Source organism: Ranitomeya variabilis, chromosome 1 (genome assembly GCF_051348905.1).
Source record: "Ranitomeya variabilis isolate aRanVar5 chromosome 1, aRanVar5.hap1, whole genome shotgun sequence".
NCBI classification, from domain to species: domain Eukaryota; kingdom Metazoa; phylum Chordata; class Amphibia; order Anura; family Dendrobatidae; genus Ranitomeya; species Ranitomeya variabilis.
The window spans coordinates 768315126-768337123 of record NC_135232.1 but is presented as its reverse complement, the minus strand read 5'-3'; the positions used below and the strand labels follow the sequence as shown (position 1 = coordinate 768337123).

General features: G+C 45.6%; 1 protein-coding gene across 2 annotated transcripts in view; it reads right to left on the bottom strand.

The window, feature by feature from the left end:
* ELL (elongation factor for RNA polymerase II) overlaps positions 1–18275 on the bottom strand; it is a 98595-nt gene extending 80320 nt beyond the window's left edge. Inside the window, exon 1 of one of the 2 annotated variants that reach the window (XM_077271931.1) lies at positions 17993–18275. In XM_077271931.1, coding sequence (XP_077128046.1) covers positions 17993–18121 — 129 coding nt within the window. In that variant the 5' untranslated portion in view covers positions 18122–18275. The remainder of the gene's footprint in view (positions 1–17992) is intronic. The other variant, XM_077271932.1, reaches the window with a different exon arrangement.
* Between the last annotated feature and the right edge of the window lie 3723 nt (positions 18276–21998).

Genomic DNA, 21998 nt, shown 5'->3' with positions numbered 1-21998 from the left:
ACTCAGAGTTTTTTTTACTTCAACCAGAAAACCTTAACGGTTCATAAAAAACTTGACTGTTCAGGATATGATAAAAGTCATAGTATTCTGAATCTTTAACTTATAAAGATACCTTTACATGGGGTGATTATTGGTTCCAGAGAGGCTTTCGGCCGATAATCGTACACATGGCTGGTGACAGGACAATATAATATAAACGTTCAAAGGTAAACACTGATAACATTAAAATCTAATATATAATTGCCTAGAATACTACTTCTGGCAATTTGTGCCAACTTCCGTGGCTTTGTCCGGAGATAATGTCCGGAGATAAGTGACGTCACCAGCGTCCTACACCCGCTCAGGGTGGACAAAGATATATGCCTTCGTGGTGCGCGGCACTTTTCTGATTGGTTGCCGCCTGCCGCGAGCGACCAATCAGAAATGTGCCGTACTGTCAAGAATTGTCAAGAGCTGGTGTGTGCAGCCATTTTTTGTTCTTTCTTACTATTATTTATTAATTGTATTATTCTTACATTTGAATAAATAAAGTATATATGGATTCTAGACTCCCGATTCTTTAGAATCGGGCTGCCATCTAGTGTTACATAAAAGAAAAAAAAAGAAAAAAATCAAATGACGCTCCTTCCCGTCAGAGTCCTGCCATGCACCCAAATAGAAGATTTCCACTACAAATAAAGTATCGACGTATTTCAGGAGAAATTGCACAACAAATTTTGAGGTCCATTTTCTACTGTCACAGTTGTGAACACAAAAAAAAGTTTGGGTCTAAAAAGTACATTTTTTGCTAAATAAAAATGAATGTTAATTTTTCCTTTCCACGTTGCTTCAGTTCCTGTGAAGCACCTGAAGGGTTAATAAACTTCATCAATGTGGATTTGTGCACCTTGGGGGGGGGGGGGGCAGCTTTTAGAATTGTGTCACTTTTGGGCATTTTCTGTCATATAGACCCCTTAAATTCTATTCAACTGTGATGTGGTCAATAAAAAAAATAAATAAATGGTTTTGTAAATTTTGTAGGAAAAATGAGAAATCGCTGGTCATCTTTCAACTTCCTAGCAAAAAATTTTTTTTTTCCAAAATGATGCTGATGTAAAGTAGACATGTGGGAAATGTTATTTATTAACTCTCTGATTGAAGGGTATAAGAATTGAAAGCTTGAAAATTGCAAAATTTTTCACCACATTTCCGTTTGTTTTTCCCCCACAAATAAACGCAAGTCACACTGAAGAAATGTTACCACTAACAAAGCACAATATGTCACGAAAAAAAACTCAGAACCTCCGGGATCCGTTGAAGCGTTCCAGAGTTATAACCTCAAAGTGACAGAGGTGAGAATTGTAAAAATTGGCCTGGTCGTTAAAGTCAAAATTGGCTGTCACTAAGGGGTTAATGCACAACCTAAGTAGTGCAGTGTCTTCTGTAGAATCACAAGTCACCTGACAGGACTAATGAATGCTAAAACTATTTTCAATGATACATCACAGGGATGAAAGAAAATAAAGATTAAGGTTAAACAAGTCACGAATCATTACAAAACGGATATATGGACATAAAGTTATAGAAGCACGTAATTGGGCTTGTCACATTACTTATCTGACCTGTATCATCATATCGTGTGAGTGGCAAATGCTTTTTTGCAGCCCAGTGACATGACTAGAATCAGGGGCTCTGTCTACATTATGCTGCTCTCAGATTAAGGCCAGTCTACCGGAAGAAACGGTCCGGGAGCTATCCGTGTCCGTGTGTGCACGTAGGCCATCCGTGTGTCATCTGTGTGCTGTCCGTGTATATCGGCTGTGTGCTGTCCGTGCATTGAAACAATTTGTTTCAATTTTAACCCTATGACTTTAAAAAAAAAAAAGCACACGGACAGCATCCATGTGCCGTATGTGTATACACGCACCCATTGACTTTAATGGGTCCGTGTGATCCGTGCGCTCTCACGAACACTGACATGTCTCCGTGTTTTGCACACGGACACACGGTCTGTGAAAACACGCTGACATCTGCAGAGACACATTGATTTTAATGTGTCTACGTGAGTCAGTGTTTTTGGTACGTGAGTAAACTGTCACCATACGTACCGGAGCCACTGACGTGTGAAACCGGCCTAAGTGGCAAAAACCCGTCAAGAGACCTGTTGTAGGCTGGGGACTAAAAATAATCACTTATAAAATGGGCCCCCTCTTACCCTGAAATCGCCAGGGAGGCGGGTCTTTCCTAATCAGACGCAGCACAGCCGTCACTCCCGGCGCCTCTTGCAGCATTAACGTTCCCGGCACCTGCGCATTAAGTTTTTTTTTTTTTTTTCCGGACATGCGCAGTTGCTCTGCCCTTTGTACTTACAGTGCCGGGGATGCTAATGAAGCAAGAGGAGGCGGCGCCCGGAGTGACTGCTGTGCTGCGTCTGACCTAATAATAAAATTGAGTCATGATAAGAATTTGGACACATTGGCAGGGAGTAATTGAGATTTTTTTGCTTCTGTGTAGCAGTAATTTTTTTATTTTTTTTAATTCGGGTTTCCCCTAAAAGAACTCTTCCCCTCATGTATTTTCCGCTTTAATGACCCCCTGTATGGACATTTTATCAATCCAGTTTAATCACTAGGCTTCATTGAGACAACAATCTTTTGGACAGCCCATGCCAGTGGCGGTCAGCCGTGCCTATCTTAGGAGTGTGAACACGCCATTTCCATGTTTTGTTTCTTCACCAAAGCCTTATTCAGATATGTATTTTATATCATTTTATTTTTTTACAGAAATAAAAGACCATTTATCGGTGCGCTGGATCCAGCGTTGCGTCTGTTTTTGGCTCATTTCCATTTTTATCCGTTTTCTGATGACATGAGTGCTATTTTTTTTTTTTTTTCAAATTTTGAAAAGGAAATGGGGGGGGGAGGACAAATGCGGAACACATATGTGAAACATTGCCGTCTGAAGGAGGCCCAAAGATGCATGTGCAAAACCTTAGGCTACTTTCACACTAGCGTCGGGAACAACCCGTCGCTGTGCGTCGGGCCGACGTTCCCGACGCTAGCGTGTTCTCTGCCGCACAACGGGGGCAGCGGATGCATTTTTCCCACGCATCCGCTGCCCCATTGTGAGGTGCGGGGGAAGTGCGGTGAGGTGGGGGCGGAGTTCCGGCCGCGCATGCGCGGTCGGAAAAAGCGGACCGTCGGGAGCAAAAAACGTTACATGTAACGTTTTTTTTCTCCCGACGGTCCGCTACCACACGCCCAAGCGTCACAAAACGGACGCAACGTTTTGCAATGCGTCGCAAATGCGTCGCTAATGTTAGTCTATGACGAAAAAACGTATCCAGCAAGAACTTTTGCTGGATGCGTATTTTCGGCAAAACGACGCATTTGCGACGTATTGCAGTTAACGCTAGTGTGGAAGTAGCCTTATTCAGCGTGTGCAGGGAGAATAACTAAAAGAGCCACCTTGTGCAGCATTAGGGTATGTTTCCACGTTCAGGAAACACTGCTTGTTTGACGCTGCGCAGAGCTGCAGCGTCAAACAAGCAGCGTCCAGATGTTCCTGCATAGTGGAGGGGATTTTATGAAATCCCGTGTCCACTATGCGTGGAAACCCGCACGCGGCGGCCCTGCGACTACGGACATGCTGCGCGTCTTTTCAGATCGCAGCATGTCCGTACACCTTGCGGGGACGCAGCGTCCCCGCAAGGCATATCACAGGGCCCTATGGGAGAGAGCGATCATCCCGGATGTGAAGAGTTAACACATCCGGCATGATCGCGTCCCATTAAGGGGGCGGGGCGTAGCGCCGAGTGGCTTCGCCGCTGCGGCGATACCGCCGCTGCGGCGATACCGCCGCCCATCCGTACCGTGGAGACATACCCTTAGTCCTGCACAAGGTGGCTCTTTTAGTTACAAACGCCTGAGGGGGGTGACAGGTTCTCTTTAACGCCACCATATAATAATATAATAATCTTTATTTTTATAAAGCGCTAAAATATTCCTCAGGGCTTTACAGTTTGCACACATTTTTCATAATTAACTAGAAAATGAAGGGGGAATGACATGCAAATTTTGACAGAGTTCACTGTATTGGAAAAATGACCTGACAACGTGACTTTTAGGGTCAGTGCGATTACAGCAATAACAGAACTTTGAGGGGGAAAAAAGTGGTTCGTGTCACCATTTTCTTCAAACTATAACCTAATTTTGTCAACGGACCTGTATGAAGGCTTGCATTTCTGTGTGCCAAGCTGATCTATAACTTACCTGTAGATTTGGGGGGGTAAAAGTGATGCTTTGCATTGCTATTGTTTAGGAAAGGTCCTGCCACCGTGAAAATGGCAATTCTGGAGTTACACTTTCTTGACAGTGGGTTAATTTTATATTTTCATAGATAAGAGCATTACCTACATGGAAATTATGTTACCTACGGTTCAAACTACTAATACTGACCTACAAAGCCATCCACAGCCTGTCTCCTCCATATATCTCTGAACTAATCTCCCGATATCTTCCCTCACGTAATCTCCGGTCCTCCCAAGACCTCCTTCTCTCCCCCACACTTATTTGCTCCTCACCCAACCGCCTCCAAGACTTCTCCCGAATATCCCCCATCCACTGGAACTCTCTGCCCCAACACATCCGACTATCAACCACATTCGGATCCTTCAGACGGAACCTGAAAACCCATCTCTTCAGGAAAGGCTACAGCCTGCACTGACTCCACTGCCTCCTCACCACTACCGGAGCTACCGCCTCACCAACACCGGAGTTCCTGCAACCCTCAACCTACTGTCTCCTTCCTCACCATCCTGTAGAATGTAAGCCCGCAAGGGCAGGGTCCTCGCCCCTCTGTATCAGACTGTAATTGTTAGTTTGATAACTGTAAGGCTATGTGCACACTTTGCGGATTGTATGAGTTTTTGCCACTTTTTTTGCAGCAAAAACGCACACACAACACAACCCATTGAATTCAATGGGATTCTGTAATGCTGTGCTAATGCTACGGATTGTTCCGCGGCAGAATTGCATAAAAATACGCAGCAAGCTCATTCGTTGTACGGTAACGCGGGGACTCAGCACACATAGGAATGCATTCATCCGCTTACTTCCCGCATGGTGTGAAGTAGAAGACACTCTCTTCCAGGACCTGGGAATAAAAAATAGTTATACACTCACCTTCCAGCAGCCTCCGGATCCAGCCCAGGCCTTAGTGATGCTCCCGACAGCTCCCGTTCCCAGCGATGCCTTGAGACAATGACCTGTGATGACGTAGCAGTCTCGCGTGATGCTACATCATCTGGAGTCATTGTCGCAAGGCATCGCTGGGAGCAAGAGTTGCCGGGGGAATTGTGAGGATCGGGAAGGCTGCGTGGGCCGCCGGAAGGTGAGAATAGCACAATTTTTTATTAGTTTTAACTTTACATCTTTTTACTATTGATGCAGCATAGGCAGCATCAATAGTAAAAAGTTGGTCACACTTGTCAAACACTGTTTGACAAGTGTGACCAACCTGTCAGTTTTCCAATCGATGCTACAAATCGCTTGTAAAACGCTAATGTTTAGCGGGAAAACACATGCCAATTCCGAACGTGTACACATAGCCTATGTGATATCTATAATTTGTATGTAACCCCTTCTCATGTACAGCACCATGAAATCAATGATGCTATATAAAAAAATAATAAATACCATATATATATATATATTTTTTTTAAATTAGAAAAATGTGGGTGGGTGGGATTCAAACTTAAAATTTTCTAAAACATTTTTTTCTTCATTTTCACTTTTTTTAGTCCCTCTAGTAGGCTTGAACCCTTGTTCTATATGTTGCAATACTGATCTATGAAGTAAATCCTGTGGCATGTACAAAAATGGCAGGAATGGGGGCCTTCAATAAGACCCCAACTATCATGGCAACCCATCAGCACCCAGCAATAACACCACAGGAGGGTCAGATGGGCACCGGAAGAGCCAATTTAGACTGATGCAGCATGGTGACATGTGTAACGCAACAGCAATTCGCAGAAAAGTGGCGACTTATCCATGACTTACTGGTGCTGCGTAACTATTTTACAGCTCGGATTTTGCAGTGAAATATAACCGCCAAGTTACGACAAGTCACGTTACTTGTGCCTTGCACTGAAGTCTATCGCTTGCAACTTAAAACAGAAAATCCAGCATATTTGGAAACATTTGAATGTTGCAGCTGCAGGAGATCGCAAGATGACACGATAAGTCATTAGTTGCACAGAGATTTCAGTGTCGCACAACAAATATCGTCATGTGGCCCTAGCCTTAAGTGGTTAAAAAGCAGCAAACGGATTGAGCTATTAGGGTAGGTGAACACGGTCAGCAAAAGCTGTGGGTTGGATGTTGCGTACATCTACAGCATCCTGTTGTTACAGCACAGTGGATGGGATTTCAAGAGACCCCATGACCACTTTGTGTGCACAGACCTGCGGAGACGGACATGCGACGCGTCTTTCCAGACCGCAGCATGTCAATTTATCTTGCGGAGGTGCGAGTTTCCACAAGTTAAGGCTACTTTCACACTAGCGTCGTGCACTGCACGTCGCAACGACGCTAGCGTTGAAAGTGCCACACAACGGAGGCAGCGGATGCTGTTTTTCAACGCATCCGCTGCCCCATTGTGAGGTGCGGGGAGGCGGGGGCGGAGTTCCGGCCGCACATGCGCGGTCGGAAAAGATGGGAACGACGCAGCAAAAAACGTTGCATGCAACGTTTTTTGCTGCCGACGGTCCGCCACAACACGACGCAACCGTCGCACGACGGTTGCGACGTGTGTCAATGCGTCGCTAATGTCAGTCTATGGAGAAAAAACGCATCCTGCAAGCACTTTTGCAGGATGCGTTTTTTCTGCAGTGCACGACGCTAGTGTGAAAGTAGCCTAAATCTCACCTGCACAATGTATTGGACGCGGTGATTTCACACGGTTCAGTGATCACATGTGGAATCACCTGCGTTCAATAGCCGGCAGCGCTTTGGATCAGCAAACATGTGCTGCATCCAAAGCGCTGCCCAATACTGACCGTGGGGATGTAGCCTTAGAGCAGTATTTCCCACACTCCAGTCCTCACGGACCCCAACAGGTCATGTTTTCAGGATTTCCATAGTGCTGCACAAGTGAGAGAACTCCTGATACTTCCATCTCACCTGTGCAATACTAAGGAAATCCTGAAAACATGACCTGTTGGGGTCCGTGAGGACTGGAGTTTGGGAAACACTGCCTTAGGGTATGTGCACACGTTGCGGATTTTGCTGCGGATCCGCAGCAGTTTTCCCTGAGTTTACAGTACCATGTAAACCTATGGAAAACAAAATCCGCAGTGCCCATGCTGCAGAAAAAAAACGCACGGAAACGTAGCGTTTATTCCACAGCATGTCAATTCTTTGTGCGGATTCCGCAGCGGTTTACACCAGCTCCATAATAGGAATCTGCAAAAAAAAAATTGAGGTAAATCCGCAGTGCGGGTTACCTGCGGATTTACCAAGATCAGTCTGGAAAAAGTGGCACCACTTTCCGCAACGTGTGCACGTGGCCTTAGAGGCAGGTTCAGAGCAACTCGAGCCTGCTGCATACACCGGCACCTGATTTGTGACTTGCATGTACATACACATCAGGAATTGGTGAATGTACTATAGACCCTTCGTGATGGAGCAGAGTTTCACCTTAAACAGGATGTTCACTGCTAGGACAAACCCTTCTTTACCCCTTAGTGACAGAGCCAATTTGGTACTTAATGCCTGAGCCAATTTTTACAATTCTGACCACTGTCACTTTATGAGGTTATAACTCTGGAACGCTTCAACAGATCCTACTGATTCTGAAACTGCTTTTTTCGTGACATATTGTACTTCATGTTAGTGATAAAAACGATATGATTTACGTTTATAAAAATATCAAAAATTTGACACATTTTATTGGAAAATTTCACAAGTTTAAAACTTAAATTCTTATTCCTCCAAATGAGATATTAATTATTTTGTGAATTATAACTAACATTCCCCACATGCCTAATTTACATCTGCATCATTTTTTAACCCCTTTCTGCCATTAGACGTACTATTCCGTCCATGTGGGGTGGGCCCTAATTCCCAAAGACGGAATAATACGTCCAGCAAGATCAGCCGCGCTCACGGGGGAAGCGCGGCCGGGTGTCAGCTGACTATTGCAGCTGACATCCGGCACTATGTGCCAGGAGCGGTCACGGACCGCCCCCGGCACATTAACCCCCGGCACACTGCGATCAAACATGATCGCAGTGTTCCGGCGGTACAGGGAAGCATCGCGCAGGGAGGGGGCTCCCTGCGTGCTTCCCTGAAACGATCGGTACAAGGCGATGTGCTCACCTTGTACCGAGCGTCTCCTCCCTGCAGTCCCCGGATACAAGATGGCCGCGGGGCTGCATCCGGGTCCTGCAGGAAGGTGACGTCACAGCGCCTGCTCAGAGCAGGTGCCGGGAAGCCTCCCTGTTGTGCACGTCAGATCGCCGATCTGACAGAGTGCACAGCAAAGTGTCAGATCGGCGATCTGTCACTTTACTGTGATGTTCCCCCCTGGGGCAAAGTAAAAAAAAATAAAATCCCATGTGTAAAAAAAAAATAAAAATAAATAATAATAAAAAAAAAAAAATTGTTCCAATAAATACATTCCTTTAGCTAAATAAAAAAAAAACACAATAAAAGTACACATATTTAGTATCGCCGCGTCCATAACGACCCGACCTATAAAACTGTCCCACTAGTAAACCCCTTCAGTGAACACCGTAAAAAAAAAAAAACACAAAACACGAGGCAAAAAATTATAGTTACTTACCGATAACGGTATTTCTCTGATCCCATGATGGCACCACGGAGAGAGGGGTCCGCCCCCAGGGACAGGAAACCTACAGGTGAAAAAGGGCGTACCTCTCTCCCACATCAGTTGGTTTACAGAGCCTTATACAGAACTTCAGCTGCAACTTAATATTTACACAATTTAAGCTTAACAATTTTAACTTAACAGAGGCACCGTGACTAAGGTAACTAACTATACATTATAGTGTGCACACCTGTGTGTGAAAAGGGAGGGAATATACGGGTGCCATCATGGGATCAGAGAAATACCGTTATCGGTAAGTAACTATAATTTTCTCTATCCCCATGATGGCACCACGGAGAGATTTGCATAGATTATAACTCTTAGGGAGGGACCACTGCCTCTAGAACCCTTCGCCCAAAAGGTAAGATCAGAGGAGGTCAAGTCTAAGCGGTAGTGTTTGAAAAATGTAGATTGTGAAGACCAAGTGGCCGCTCTACATATCTGTTGTATCGAAGCGCCAGCTTTCTCCGCCCAGGATGATGCCACTGCTCTGGTTGAGTGAGCTTTTATATTCTCCGGGATGGCCGTCCCGCTGGATGAGTAGGCTAGGGCGATGGCGTCCCTTATCCACCTTGCTAACGTGGCTTTCGACGCTTTTTGTCCCTTTCGTGGACCCTGGAAGCAGACAAACAGAGCCCTATCCTTCCTGTACTCCCTAGTGGCTGACAAATATTGAACTAGGCACCTTTTTACGTCAAGGGTATGTAGTGTTTTTTCTCCCTCATTTTTGGGGTTGGAGCAAAATGAGGGCAGAGAGATTTCTTGTGTTCTGTGAAATTGTGACGCGATTTTAGGGAGGTAAGCCGGGTCAGTTTTTAGAATGATTCTGTCATCGAGAATTTGAGTGAAGGGAGGACACGCGGATAATGCTTGTATGTCACTGACACGACGGGCCGAGGTTAGGGCCACTAGGAGTGTGGTTTTTAGAGATAGTATCTTTAGGGGTGCGTCTGCCAGGGGTTCAAAGGGAGTTTTGGTTAGCGCATTTAAAACAAGGTTTAGGTCCCACAGAGGGGCATTATGCAAAGGTATAGGCCTTGATCTACCCGAAGCTTTAATGAATCTCGTGATCCATCGGTTTCTGGCTAGATCGTAATTATATAGTGCTCCCAAGGCTGCTACCTGAACCTTTAGCGTACTCGTAGCTAACCCTTTTTCCAAACCCTTTTGCAGGAACTCAAGAATTTCCCCTATTGGGATTTCCCCCGATGGGTCAGCACCTGATACTGATAAAAAAAATTTCCACACTTTCCCGTATATTCTGGTGGTTACAAGCTTCCTGCTCTGTAATAATGTGGACACCAGATTGGGTGAGAACCCCTTATCGCTCAATAGCTTCCTTTCAAAAGCCAAGCTGTCATGTGTAGGCTTTTTACGCTGGGGTGACACACTGGGCCCTGGGATAGCAGATTTTGAGTGTCTGGTAGAACCCATGGACTGTCTATGGACATTTTTCTTAGCCAAGAAAACCATATCCTGCGAGGCCAGAACGGAGCTATTACTATCACGGTTGCTGTCTCCTCCCGAATTTTCCTCAGGACTAGGGGAATAAGGGATATTGGCGGGAACGCGTATGCGAGGTGATAGTTCCAGGGGATTGTGAGGGCGTCCAGAGCTACCGGCCCCCCCTGGGGGTTGATTGAGCAGAACGTTTCTACCTTCCGGTTTTGACTGTCTGCGAATAGGTCTATCTCTGGCTTTCCCCAACGCATTACTATCTGATTGAACACTGATTGTTCTAGCTCCCACTCCCCCTGTTTTAAACGCGTCCTGCTGAGGAAGTCTGCGGTTTGGTTTTCCGAGCCTTTTATGTAGAGGGCTGTTAAGGATTTCAGGTTGTGCTCCGCTATGTAAAAGATGGATCGAGTTTCTTCCATCAGTGCTTGCGACCTGGTGCCCCCTTGGTGGTTTAGATATGCTACCACCACTTGATTGTCTGAGAAAATTTTTACGTGGTGGGAGCGGAGGATTTTTAGAAAGTGTCAGGGCGAGCTTTACCGCTAACAGTTCCTTCATGTTTGATGAGGTTAGTCCTTGATTTTTGTTCCAGTTCCCTTGTGCCACTTGACCGTCTACATGCGCTCCCCCACCCCCAGGGGCTTGCATCCGTCGTTAGGATTTTTTCCGTCGGTAATGCCCAAGGGACCCCCTTGGTAAGATTTACTGGGTCCGCCCACCATTTTAGGGAGTGTATCGTAGTTGATGATATACTTAATTGCCTGTCTAAATTTCCTCCCAGATACCGGCTTGAATTTAAAGTTTCCCATTGTAGCTCCCGGGTATGACACTGCGCCCATGGTACGGCCGGGATGCAGGCTGTCATAGAGCCCAGCAGCGACATAGCTTTCCTGAGAGTGGTGACCGGGGAAGTCGATAACTGACACCGCCTGTGTCATTTTCTGAACCTTCCCCTGAGGAAGATAGCACATTTGTGTGCTTGAGTCCAGGACTATCCCTAAGTACTCCTGTACCTGAGAAGGGACTACTTTGGATTTGGAGAGGTTCAACAACCAACCCAGACTTGACAGGGAAGTCATGACCGAGTCCAACTGTTGTTTGCAGTGATGGAACGATGTGCCTGCTACCAGGAGGTCGTCCAGGTAGGGAACTATCAGGATATTCTGTTCCCGTATATGAGCCATCACTTCCGACATTATTTTTGTAAATACCCGGGGTGCGATAGCTAACCCGAACGGTAGGGCCCGAAACTGATAGTGTTTCACCTCCCCCTGAATATTCGCTGCTAGTCTGAGATACTTTTGATGATCCCTGTGGATTGGCACATGGTAATATGCGTCTCGTAAGTCTAGAACAGTCATGAAACACAAGGGAAAGAGTATTTTGACGCAAGATTTTATTGTCTCCATTTTGAAGTGTGGTATTTCGAGGAAACTGTTCAATTTTTTGAGGTTTATGATCGTCCTGTACGATCCGTCTGGTTTCCTTCGAAGGAATAGGGGAGAGTAGAAGCCCATGCCTCTTTCCTGGTGTGGGACTTCCTGCAAAACTCCCTTCTGGATTAGGCTTAAAATTTCTATCTGAAGAGCCGACTGTTCTTGCGACTGTCTCTGCGGTGTTACCATAAAGAAGTCACTGGGGGGGGGAACGTGGAATTTTAGTTTGAGCCCTTCTCGTACTATGCCTAATATCCAGGGACTGTTTGAGATTTTTTCCCAGGCTGGAAGAAAACCGGCTAGCCTCCCACCAACCCGGGGGGTACCTTCATTGAGTTTTTTTTATTATCGGGAGTGGTTTTGTTGAATAAGAAACCTCTGTTTTTGTTTCTTTTGTCTTCCCATGCCTCTTTGTTCCCTTTCGGAGGTCTCCTCCGCATGAATTTCCTATTCCGAAAGGGCCGCCGGTAGGACTGATTGGGGAATCCAGGGAAAGATTTTTTCTTATCCCCGGCTTTATCGAGGATGTCGTCCAGAGTTGAACCGAACAGAAATTCGCCCTCGCAAGGTATTGAACATAGTTTTGTTTTTGTTTGCAGATCCCCTGGCCAGCATTTTAGCCACAGGGCGCGTCTTGCGGCATTTGAAAAGGCGGCTGACCTGGCCGCTAGCCTGACCGAGTCCACAGACGCGTCAGCCAAAAAGGCTGCTGCACCTTGCATAACAGAAACTGATTTTTGAATTGTCTCCCTTGAGACTTTCTCCTTTAACTGGGAGTCCAAATGTTCGAGCCACACCATTAAGGCGCGGGCCGTGCAGGTGGCCGCGATGGCTGGTTTTAGTCCACCCCCTGCCGCTTCCCAGGAGTTTTTTTAGAAAAACCTCGGCTTTTTTGTCCATTGGGTCTTTTAAGGTACCCATGTCCTCAAATGGCAGGGCGAACTTTTTAGAAGCCTTTGCTATGGCTACGTCTAACTTTGGTGCCTTGATCCATGATGAGCAGGCTGGATCATCGAAAGGATACTTTCTCTTAGGGGTCAGAAGAGCTTTTTTATCTGGCTTATTCCATTCTCTCTTAATTAGAGAGTGAATTTTTTCGTTTATCGGGAATGCTCTTCTTTTCTTTTGTTCCAGGCCGCTGAACATTACGTCCTGCGCTGTTCTTTTAGGTCGCTCATCTACCAGCCCCATTGTTGATCTGACCGCTTTTACCAAAGCGTCTGTTTCCTCGATGGGGAAGCAACTGCGTCCCCCTTCTGAGGACACTGAAGAGGTGTTAGAGCTGATGAATCATCTGAGTCAGATAGCTCGCTCTCTGACCCGTCCGTACTAGACTCAGGGAACCCATGACTTGTTCTATGTTTTTTCTTTGTAGATTTAATGCCTTTGAGGGCACTCTCTACCTGATTTTTTATTAATAACTTTAATTCTGAGGCAAATGCTGGTGTTTCCTCCTGAATTGTCTTTTTTATACAATTGCTGCACAGTCTCTTCTCCCAGGAGGAAGGCAGTTCCTCTGAACATACAGCACATTGTCTATGCTTTGTTTTGCCCGCACTTTTTCTTCCCTAGGAAAAAACAGTAACCCCGTATTAAAACTCAGCACTTTCACGTAGGTCACTCACCCCCTGTGAATCAGAGATACCGTCTCGGCCCTGGGGACTGTATCCGCTGGAATCGTCGCCGGCCGTGTGGTTTTTGCAGACCCCCGGCTGCGTTGTGACTCTGATCGTCCGCTGCTGCTGCGCTGTACAGAGGAAGCGTTCCCTTTGCGCTGCTGCTGTGAGTGCAGACGCCGCTGCACCTGTGCTTGCTCAGGGGATAGTTGGACGACTTCCTGCACATCCTGCTGCTCATTCTTACTCATAGTGGCCTCCGCACTGACTGGTGCATTGGAGTTTGAATTTGCCACCCTTCCTCGCTTGTTGAGCGTTCTTTTATCATTTTGAACCGGCGATCCCGGAAGTGGCGATCTGCGCATGCGCCCGCCTAACTTCCGGTTCCGGCCTCACATGAGGAAGGATATGTGCTGGGACGCCGGCGCGCGCGTACTAGCGCTCTGTTTGCCGGCGCTTTCTGCACTTCGGCGTCCGGCTCTGCACTTTGGCGGAGATGGCGCCGGTTCTGCTTTCCTCCGGCGTCTCTGCCCATGGCGTCCGACCCTATTTTGGTTCGGTTCTGCGACTCTCGCCTAGGCTTATGGAAAGGTAGCCGCCGCTACCTCCATATGGTGTTACAGAGCTCTTTTGGTGACCGCCGTCACCCGCTCCTCCTACCCCCTTTTTTTTTTTTTTTCGTGAGGAAGGCAGACTTTGATCCTTTCACTGCCTTCCCCTCTCACTCACCCATAAGGCCCGCCGACCCCTGTGGTGGTGCTCCAGGGAAGGAAAAAAGGGGAGAAAACCGCTTAATCCAGCCTTGACAGGGCGCCCCCTATCAGGAAATCGACTGGACCAGCCCCTGGAATCCCACGAAGAATCCTTCAGGTACGTGCTGTAGGTTCCCCGTCAGGGACAGGAAACCAACTGATGCGGGAGAGAGGTACGCCCTTTTTCACCTGTAGGTTTCCTGTCCCTGGGGGCGGACCCCTCTCTCCGTGGTGCCATCATGGGGATAGAGAAAACAACGCTTTATTATCATACCGCCGAACAAAAAGTGGAATAACATGCGATCAAAAAGACGGAAATAAATAACCATGGTGCCGCTGAAAACATCATCTTGTCCCGCAAAAAATGAGCCGCCATACAGCGTCATCAAAGAAAAAATAAAAAAGTTATAGTCCTCAGAAAAATAATTATTTTTTCTATAAAATAGTTTTTATCGTATAAAAGCGCCAAAACATAAAAAAATGATATAAATAAGGTATCGCTGTAATCGTACTGACCCGAAGAATAAAACTGCTTTATCCATTTTACCAAACGCGGAACGGTATAAACGCCCCCAAAAAGAAATTCATGAATAGCTGGTTTTTGGTCATTCTGCCTCACAAAAATCGGAATAAAAAGCGGTCAAAAAATGTCACATGCCCGAAAATGTTACCAATAAAAACGTCAACTCGTCCCGCAAAAAACAAGACCTCACATGACTCTGGACCAAAATATGGAAAAATTATAGCTCTCAAAATGTGGTAACACAAAAAACATTTTTTGCAATAAAAAGCGTCTTTTAGTGTGTGACGGCTGCCAATCAAAAACCCGCTAGAAAACGTGCTATAAATAGTAAATCAAACCCCCCTTCATCTCCCCCTTAGTTACGAAAAATTTGAAAAAATAAAAAAAAAATGTATTTATTTCCATTTTCCCATTAGGGTTAGGGCTACGGTTAGGGTTGGGGTTTGGATTACATTTACGGTTGGGATTAGGGTTAGGGGTGTGTCAGAGTTAGGGGTGTGGTTAGGGTTACAGTTGAGATTAGGGTAAGGGGTGTGTTTGGATTAGGGTTTCAGTTAGAATTGGGGGTTTCCACTGTTTAGGCACATCAGGGGCTCTTCAAATGCGACATTGCGTCCGATCTCAATTCCAGCCAATTCTGCATTGAAAAAGTAAAACAGTGCTCCTTCCCTTCCGAGCTCTCCCGTGTGTACAAATAGGGATTTACCCCAACATATGGGGTATCAGTGTACTCAGGACACATTGGACAACAACTTTTGGGGTCCAATTTCTCCTGTTACCCTTGGCAAAATACAAAACTGGGGGCTAAAAAATAATTTTTGTGGGAAAAAAAAATATTTTTTATTTTCACGGCTCTGCATTATAAACTGTAGTGAAACGGGGGTTCAAAGTTCTCACAACACATCTAGATAAGTTCCTTGGGGGTTCTAGTTTCCAATATGGGGTCACTTGTGGGGGGTTTCTACTGTTTAGTTACATCAGGCACTCTGCAAATGCAACGTGACGCCTGCAGACCAATCCATCTAAGTCTGCATTCCAAATAGCGCTCCTTCCTTTCCGAGCTCAGCCATACGCCCAAACAGTGGTTTACCCCCACATATGGGGTATCAGCGTACTCAGGACAAATTGGACAACAACTTTTGGGGTTCAATTTACACTGTTTCCCTTGGGAAAATACAAAACTGGGGGCTAAAAAATAATTTTTGTGGGGAAAAAAATAATTTTTATTTTCACGGCTCTGCGTTATAAACTGTAGTGAAACACTTGGGGGTTCAAAGCTCTCACAACACATCTAGATGAGTTCTTTAGGGGGTCTACTTTCCAAAATGTTGTCACTTGTGGGGGGTTTCAATGTTTAGGCACATCAGGGGCTCTCCAAATGCAACATGGCGTCCCATCTCAATTCCAGTCAATTTTGCATTGAAAAGTCAAATGGCGCTACTTCCCTTCCGAGCTCTGCCATGCGCCCAAACAGTGGTTTACCCCCACATATGGGGTATCGGCGTACTCAGTACAAATTGTACAACAACTTCTGGGGTCCATTTTATCCTGTTACCCTTGGTAAAATAAAACAAATTGGATCTGAAGTAAATTTTTTGTGTAAAAAAGTTAAATGTTCATTTTTATTTAAACATTCCAAAAATTACTGTGAAACACCTGAACAGTTAATAAACTTCTTGAATGTGGTTTTGAGCACCTTGAGGGGTGCAGTTTTTAGAATGGTGTCACACTTGGGTATTTTGCATCGCGCATGTATGTATGTATGTATGTATGTATGTATGTATGCGCGCGCGTATGTATGCGCGCGCATGTATGTATGTATGTATGTATGCGCGCGCGCATGTATGTATGTATGCGCGCGCGCATGTATGTATGTATGCGCGCGCGCGCATGTATGTATGTATGCGTGCGCGCGCATGTATGTATGTATGTATGCGTGCGCGCGCATGTATGTATGTATGTATGCGTGCGCGCGCATGTATGTATGTATGTATGCGCGCGCGCATGTATGTATGTATGTATGCGCGCGCGCATGTATGTATGTATGTATGTATGCGCGCGCGCATGTATGTATGTATGTATGCGCGCATGTATGTATGTATGTATGTATGTGCGCGCGCATGTATGTATGTATGCGCGCGCATGTATGTATGTATGTATGTATGTATGTATGTATGTATGTATGTATGTATGTATGCGCGCGCGCATGTATGTATGTATGTATGTATGCGCGCGCATGTGTGTGTGCGCATGTATGTCTGTGTGCGCATGTATCAGAGGGGTCCGGCGTCTGCGCACTGCAGGACTTTCCTCTGCCCTCTACAGGGCAGATGAACGTAGCCTAAGTAAGTCTGTGCAGGAGCGCAATGCCAGGGAGCCGTGAAGAAGCAGGAGGGTGGCATCACAAGAAGATGGGAGGTGCCGGACCCGGGCCTGCGACACCCATCAGACCGGACCGCCCCTTGGGTGAGTATAACTTATTTTTCTTCACTTGCAGGTCGGACCGGGAGCCCATCTACAGTGTTATAGAATGCTGTATATCAGCCCTGAAAGGCAGTGGCCACATCTTATATCGGCAAAGTCTGCTGACAGGTTCCCTTTAATTTCCCCTGACCTCACAGCACTGCCCCCTACTGAGCAGGTACATAAAGTGCAGCACAGATTCATAGCAACTAACAGCCGAGATCCTCAGATCAGGAACAGAACACACATTTATAGGACATTTCAGAACTTTCCCAAGTTATGAAAACATTTACAGCCCATCCTGCACTGTACTGCTGTATCCAATGTGTGTGTATATATATATATATATATATATATATATATATATATTTTAGGAGTCGGGCCATTTTATACCGCCTCCACAGCCCGGGGACCCAATCCCATCTTGGTGCCAGTGGCATAGAGGGCAGCCCGAGGGCAGGGAGAAGCCCCCAAGCCTGTCCTGGTGCACAATAGAAGAAAAGTCCCTACACAGCCAGGAGGAAGCATGGCGACATCCTGCCAGAAGCCCTACACCCCCTATGGGGAATGTGAGGAGTAAGGGAGGCTCAGGGGACAAGTAATGGCACACGGCTGCCACCATGTTAGGGGCACACAGCCTGGGACCCCCGAGGGTGGGGTGTGACCTGCGGGATGGGGCGCCCCGGGGGCGGCACAGGCTCCCACCTCCTTATAAGGAGGGCACTTGGCAGGGACGCCCGGACAAACTTCAGGAGGGCACAGTGGCCACCGGCCCAGCACGCCACAGAACGGCAGCTCAGCCGCACCGACCCCACACAGCAAGAGTAAGAGCCCGGACAGCACGAGACCCCAACCAGCCGCTCCTGCCCGCTGTACCTGGCTGTTCCGGTAGCTTTCAAAGGCTCGTAGGGCGCTGTCGGTAAGCTTCACGTGGAAGACGGACACCCTCCCTCCGACCCTCCCGCAGGACAGCCCGTAACTCCGTTCCTCCTGCAGTGCCGCCATCTTAACAACACCATTCCCCACGGTAGCGGCTGGTTCCCATCCCCTAGAAGGACCTGACGTCACGAGTCACGTGCCCGCGATCACATGACCGGCAGCTGTGTAGGGACGCCGAGATTCAAATGGCGTACGTTGTACACAGGAAGAGGGTTGAGCCTAGAGTGTATGGGCTCCTTCCAGGTCCTGACTGCAGCCCATACACTCTAGCCGGCTCACTGTGAAGATGCTAGAGTGTATGGGCTCCTTCCTGGTTCCCTGACTGCAGCCCATACACTCTAGCCGGCTCACTACTGAAGATGCTAGAGTGTATGGGCTCCTTCCAGGTGCCTGACTGCAGCCCATACACTCTAGCCGGCTCATTACTGAAGATGCTAGAGTGTATGGGCTCCTTCCTGGTATATATTATTGTAGATACAGACTGTACAGGCTCCTGTCAGGTATATATTATTGTAGATAGACTGTACGGACTCGTGTCAGATATATATTATTGTAGATATAGACTGTACGGACTTGTGTCAGATATATATTATTGTAGATACAGACTGTATGGGCTCCTGTCAGGTATATATTATTGTAGATACAGACCGTACGGGCTCCTGTCAGGTATATATTATTGTAGATATAGACTGTATGGGCTCCTGTCAGGTATATATTATTGTAGATACAGACTGTACGGGCTCCTGTCAGGTATATATTATTGTAGATATAGACTGTACGGGCTCCTGTCAGGTATATATTATTGTAGATATAGACTGTATGGGCTCCTGTCAGGTATATATTATTGTAGATACAGACCGTACGGGCTCCTGTCAGATATATATTATTGTAGATATAGACTGTACGGACTCGTGTCAGATATATATTATTGTAGATACAGACTGTACAGGCTCCTGTCAGGTATATATTATTGTAGATACAGACTGTACAGGCTCCTGTCAGGTATATATTATTGTAGATACAGACTGTACGGGCTCCTGTCAGGTATATATTATTGTAGATATAGACTGTACGGGCTCCTGTCAGGTATATATTATTGTAGATATAGACTGTACGGGCTCCTGTCAGGTGTATAGTATTGTAGATATAGACTGTACGGGCTCCTGTCAGGTATATATTATTGTAGATACAGACTGTACGGGCTCCTGTCAGGTATATATTATTGTAGATATAGACTGTACGGGCTCCTGTCAGGTATATATTATTGTAGATATAGACTGTACGGGCTCCTGTCAGGTATATATTATTGTAGATACAGACTGTACGGGCTCCTGTCAGGTATATATTATTGTAGATATAGACTGTATGGGCTCCTTCCTGGTTCCCTGACTGCAGCCCATACACTGTAGCCGGCTCACAACTGAAGATGCTAGAGTGTATGGGCTCCTTCCAGGTGCCTGACTGCAGCCCATACACTCTAGCCGGCTCATTACTGAAGATGCTAGAGTGTATGGGCTCCTTCCTGGTATATATTATTGTAGATATAGACTGTACAGGCTCCTGTCAGGTATATATTATTGTAGATACAGACTGTACGGGCTCCTGTCAGGTATATATTATTGTAGATACAGACTGTACAGGCTCCTGTCAGGTATATATTATTGTAGATATAGACTGTACGGGCTCCTGTCAGGTATATATTATTGTAGATATAGACTGTACGGGCTCCTGTCAGGTATATATTATTGTAGATATAGACTGTACGGGCTCCTGTCAGGTATATATTATTGTAGATACAGACTGTACAGGCTCCTGTCAGGTATATATTATTGTAGATACAGACTGTACGGGCTCCTGTCAGGTAAATATTATTGTAGATACAGACTGTACGGGCTCCTGTCAGGTAAATATTATTGTAGATACAGACTGTACAGGCTCCTGTCAGGTATATATTATTGTAGATACAGACTGTACGGGCTCCTGTCAGGTAAATATTATTGTAGATACAGACTGTATGGGCTCCTGTCAGGTATATATTATTGTAGATATAGACTGTACAGACTCCTGTCAGGTATATATTATTGTAGATACAGACTGTACGGGCTCCTGTCAGGTATATATTATTGTAGATACAGACTGTACAGGCTCCTGTCAGGTATATATTATTGTAGATACAGACTGTATGGGCTCCTGTCAGGTATATATTATTGTAGATACAGACTGTACGGGCTCCTGTCAGGTATATATTATTGTAAATATAGACTGTATGGGCTCCTGTCAGGTATATATTATTGTAGATACAGACTGTACAGGCTCCTGTCAGGTATATATTATTGTAGATACAGACTGTACGGGCTCCTGTCAGGTATATATTATTGTAGATATAGACTGTACGGACTCGTGTCAGATATATATTATTGTAGATATAGACTGTACGGACTCGTGTCAGATATATATTATTGTAGATACAGACTGTACAGGCTCCTGTCAGGTATATATTATTGTAGATACAGACTGTACGGGCTCCTGTCAGGTAAATATTATTGTAGATACAGACTGTACAGGCTCCTGTCAGGTATATATTATTGTAGATACAGACTGTATGGGCTCCTGTCAGGTATATATTATTGTAGATACAGACTGTACGGGCTCCTGTCAGGTATATATTATTGTAAATATAGACTGTATGGGCTCCTGTCAGGTATATATTATTGTAGATACAGACTGTACAGGCTCCTGTCAGGTATATATTATTGTAGATACAGACTGTACGGGCTCCTGTCAGGTATATATTATTGTAGATATAGACTGTACAGGCTCCTGTCAGGTATATATTATTGTAGATATAGACTGTATGGGCTCCTTCCTGGTTCCCTGACTGCAGCCCATACACTCTAGCCGGCTCACAACTGAAGATGCTAGAGTGTATGGGCTCCTTCCAGGTGCCTGACTGCAGCCCATACACTCTAGCCAGCTCACTACTGAAGATGCTAGAGTGTATGGGCTCCTTCCAGGTGCCTGACTGCAGCCCATACACTCTAGCCGGCTCATTACTGAAGATGCTAGAGTGTATGGGCTCCTTCCTGGTATATATTATTGTAGATATAGACTGTACAGGCTCCTGTCAGGTATATATTATTGTAGATAGACTGTACGGACTCGTGTCAGATATATATTATTGTAGATATAGACTGTACGGACTTGTGTCAGATATATATTATTGTAGATACAGACTGTACAGGCTCCTGTCAGGTATATATTATTGTAGATACAGACTGTACGGGCTCCTGTCAGGTAAATAATATTGTAGATACAGACTGTATGGGCTCCTGTCAGGTATATATTATTGTAGATATAGACTGTACAGGCTCCTGTCAGGTATATATTATTGTAGATATAGACTGTACGGGCTCCTGTCAGGTATATATTATTGTAGATATAGACTGTACGGGCTCCTGTCAGGTATATATTATTGTAGATATAGACTGTATGGGCTCCTGTCAGGTATATATTATTGTAGATATAGACTGTATGGGCTCCTTCCTGGTTCCCTGACTGCAGCCCATACACTCTAGCCGGCTCACTACTGAAGATGCTAGAGTGTATGGGCTCCTTCCTGGTATATATTATTGTAGATATAGACTGTACAGACTCCTTTCAGGCATATATTATTGTAGATATAGACTGTACGGGCTCCTGTCAGGTATATATTATTGTAGATATAGACTGTACGGGCTCCTGTCAGGTATATATTATTGTAGATATAGACTGTACGGGCTCCTGTCAGGTATATATTATTGTAGATATAGACTGTACGGGCTCCTGTCAGGTATATATTACTATAGATATACTGTAGACTGTACGGGCTCCTGTCAGGTGTATATATAAGCGATGATATCAGAATGTATGGGCTCCTATCAGGTATATATATCATTGACGGTAT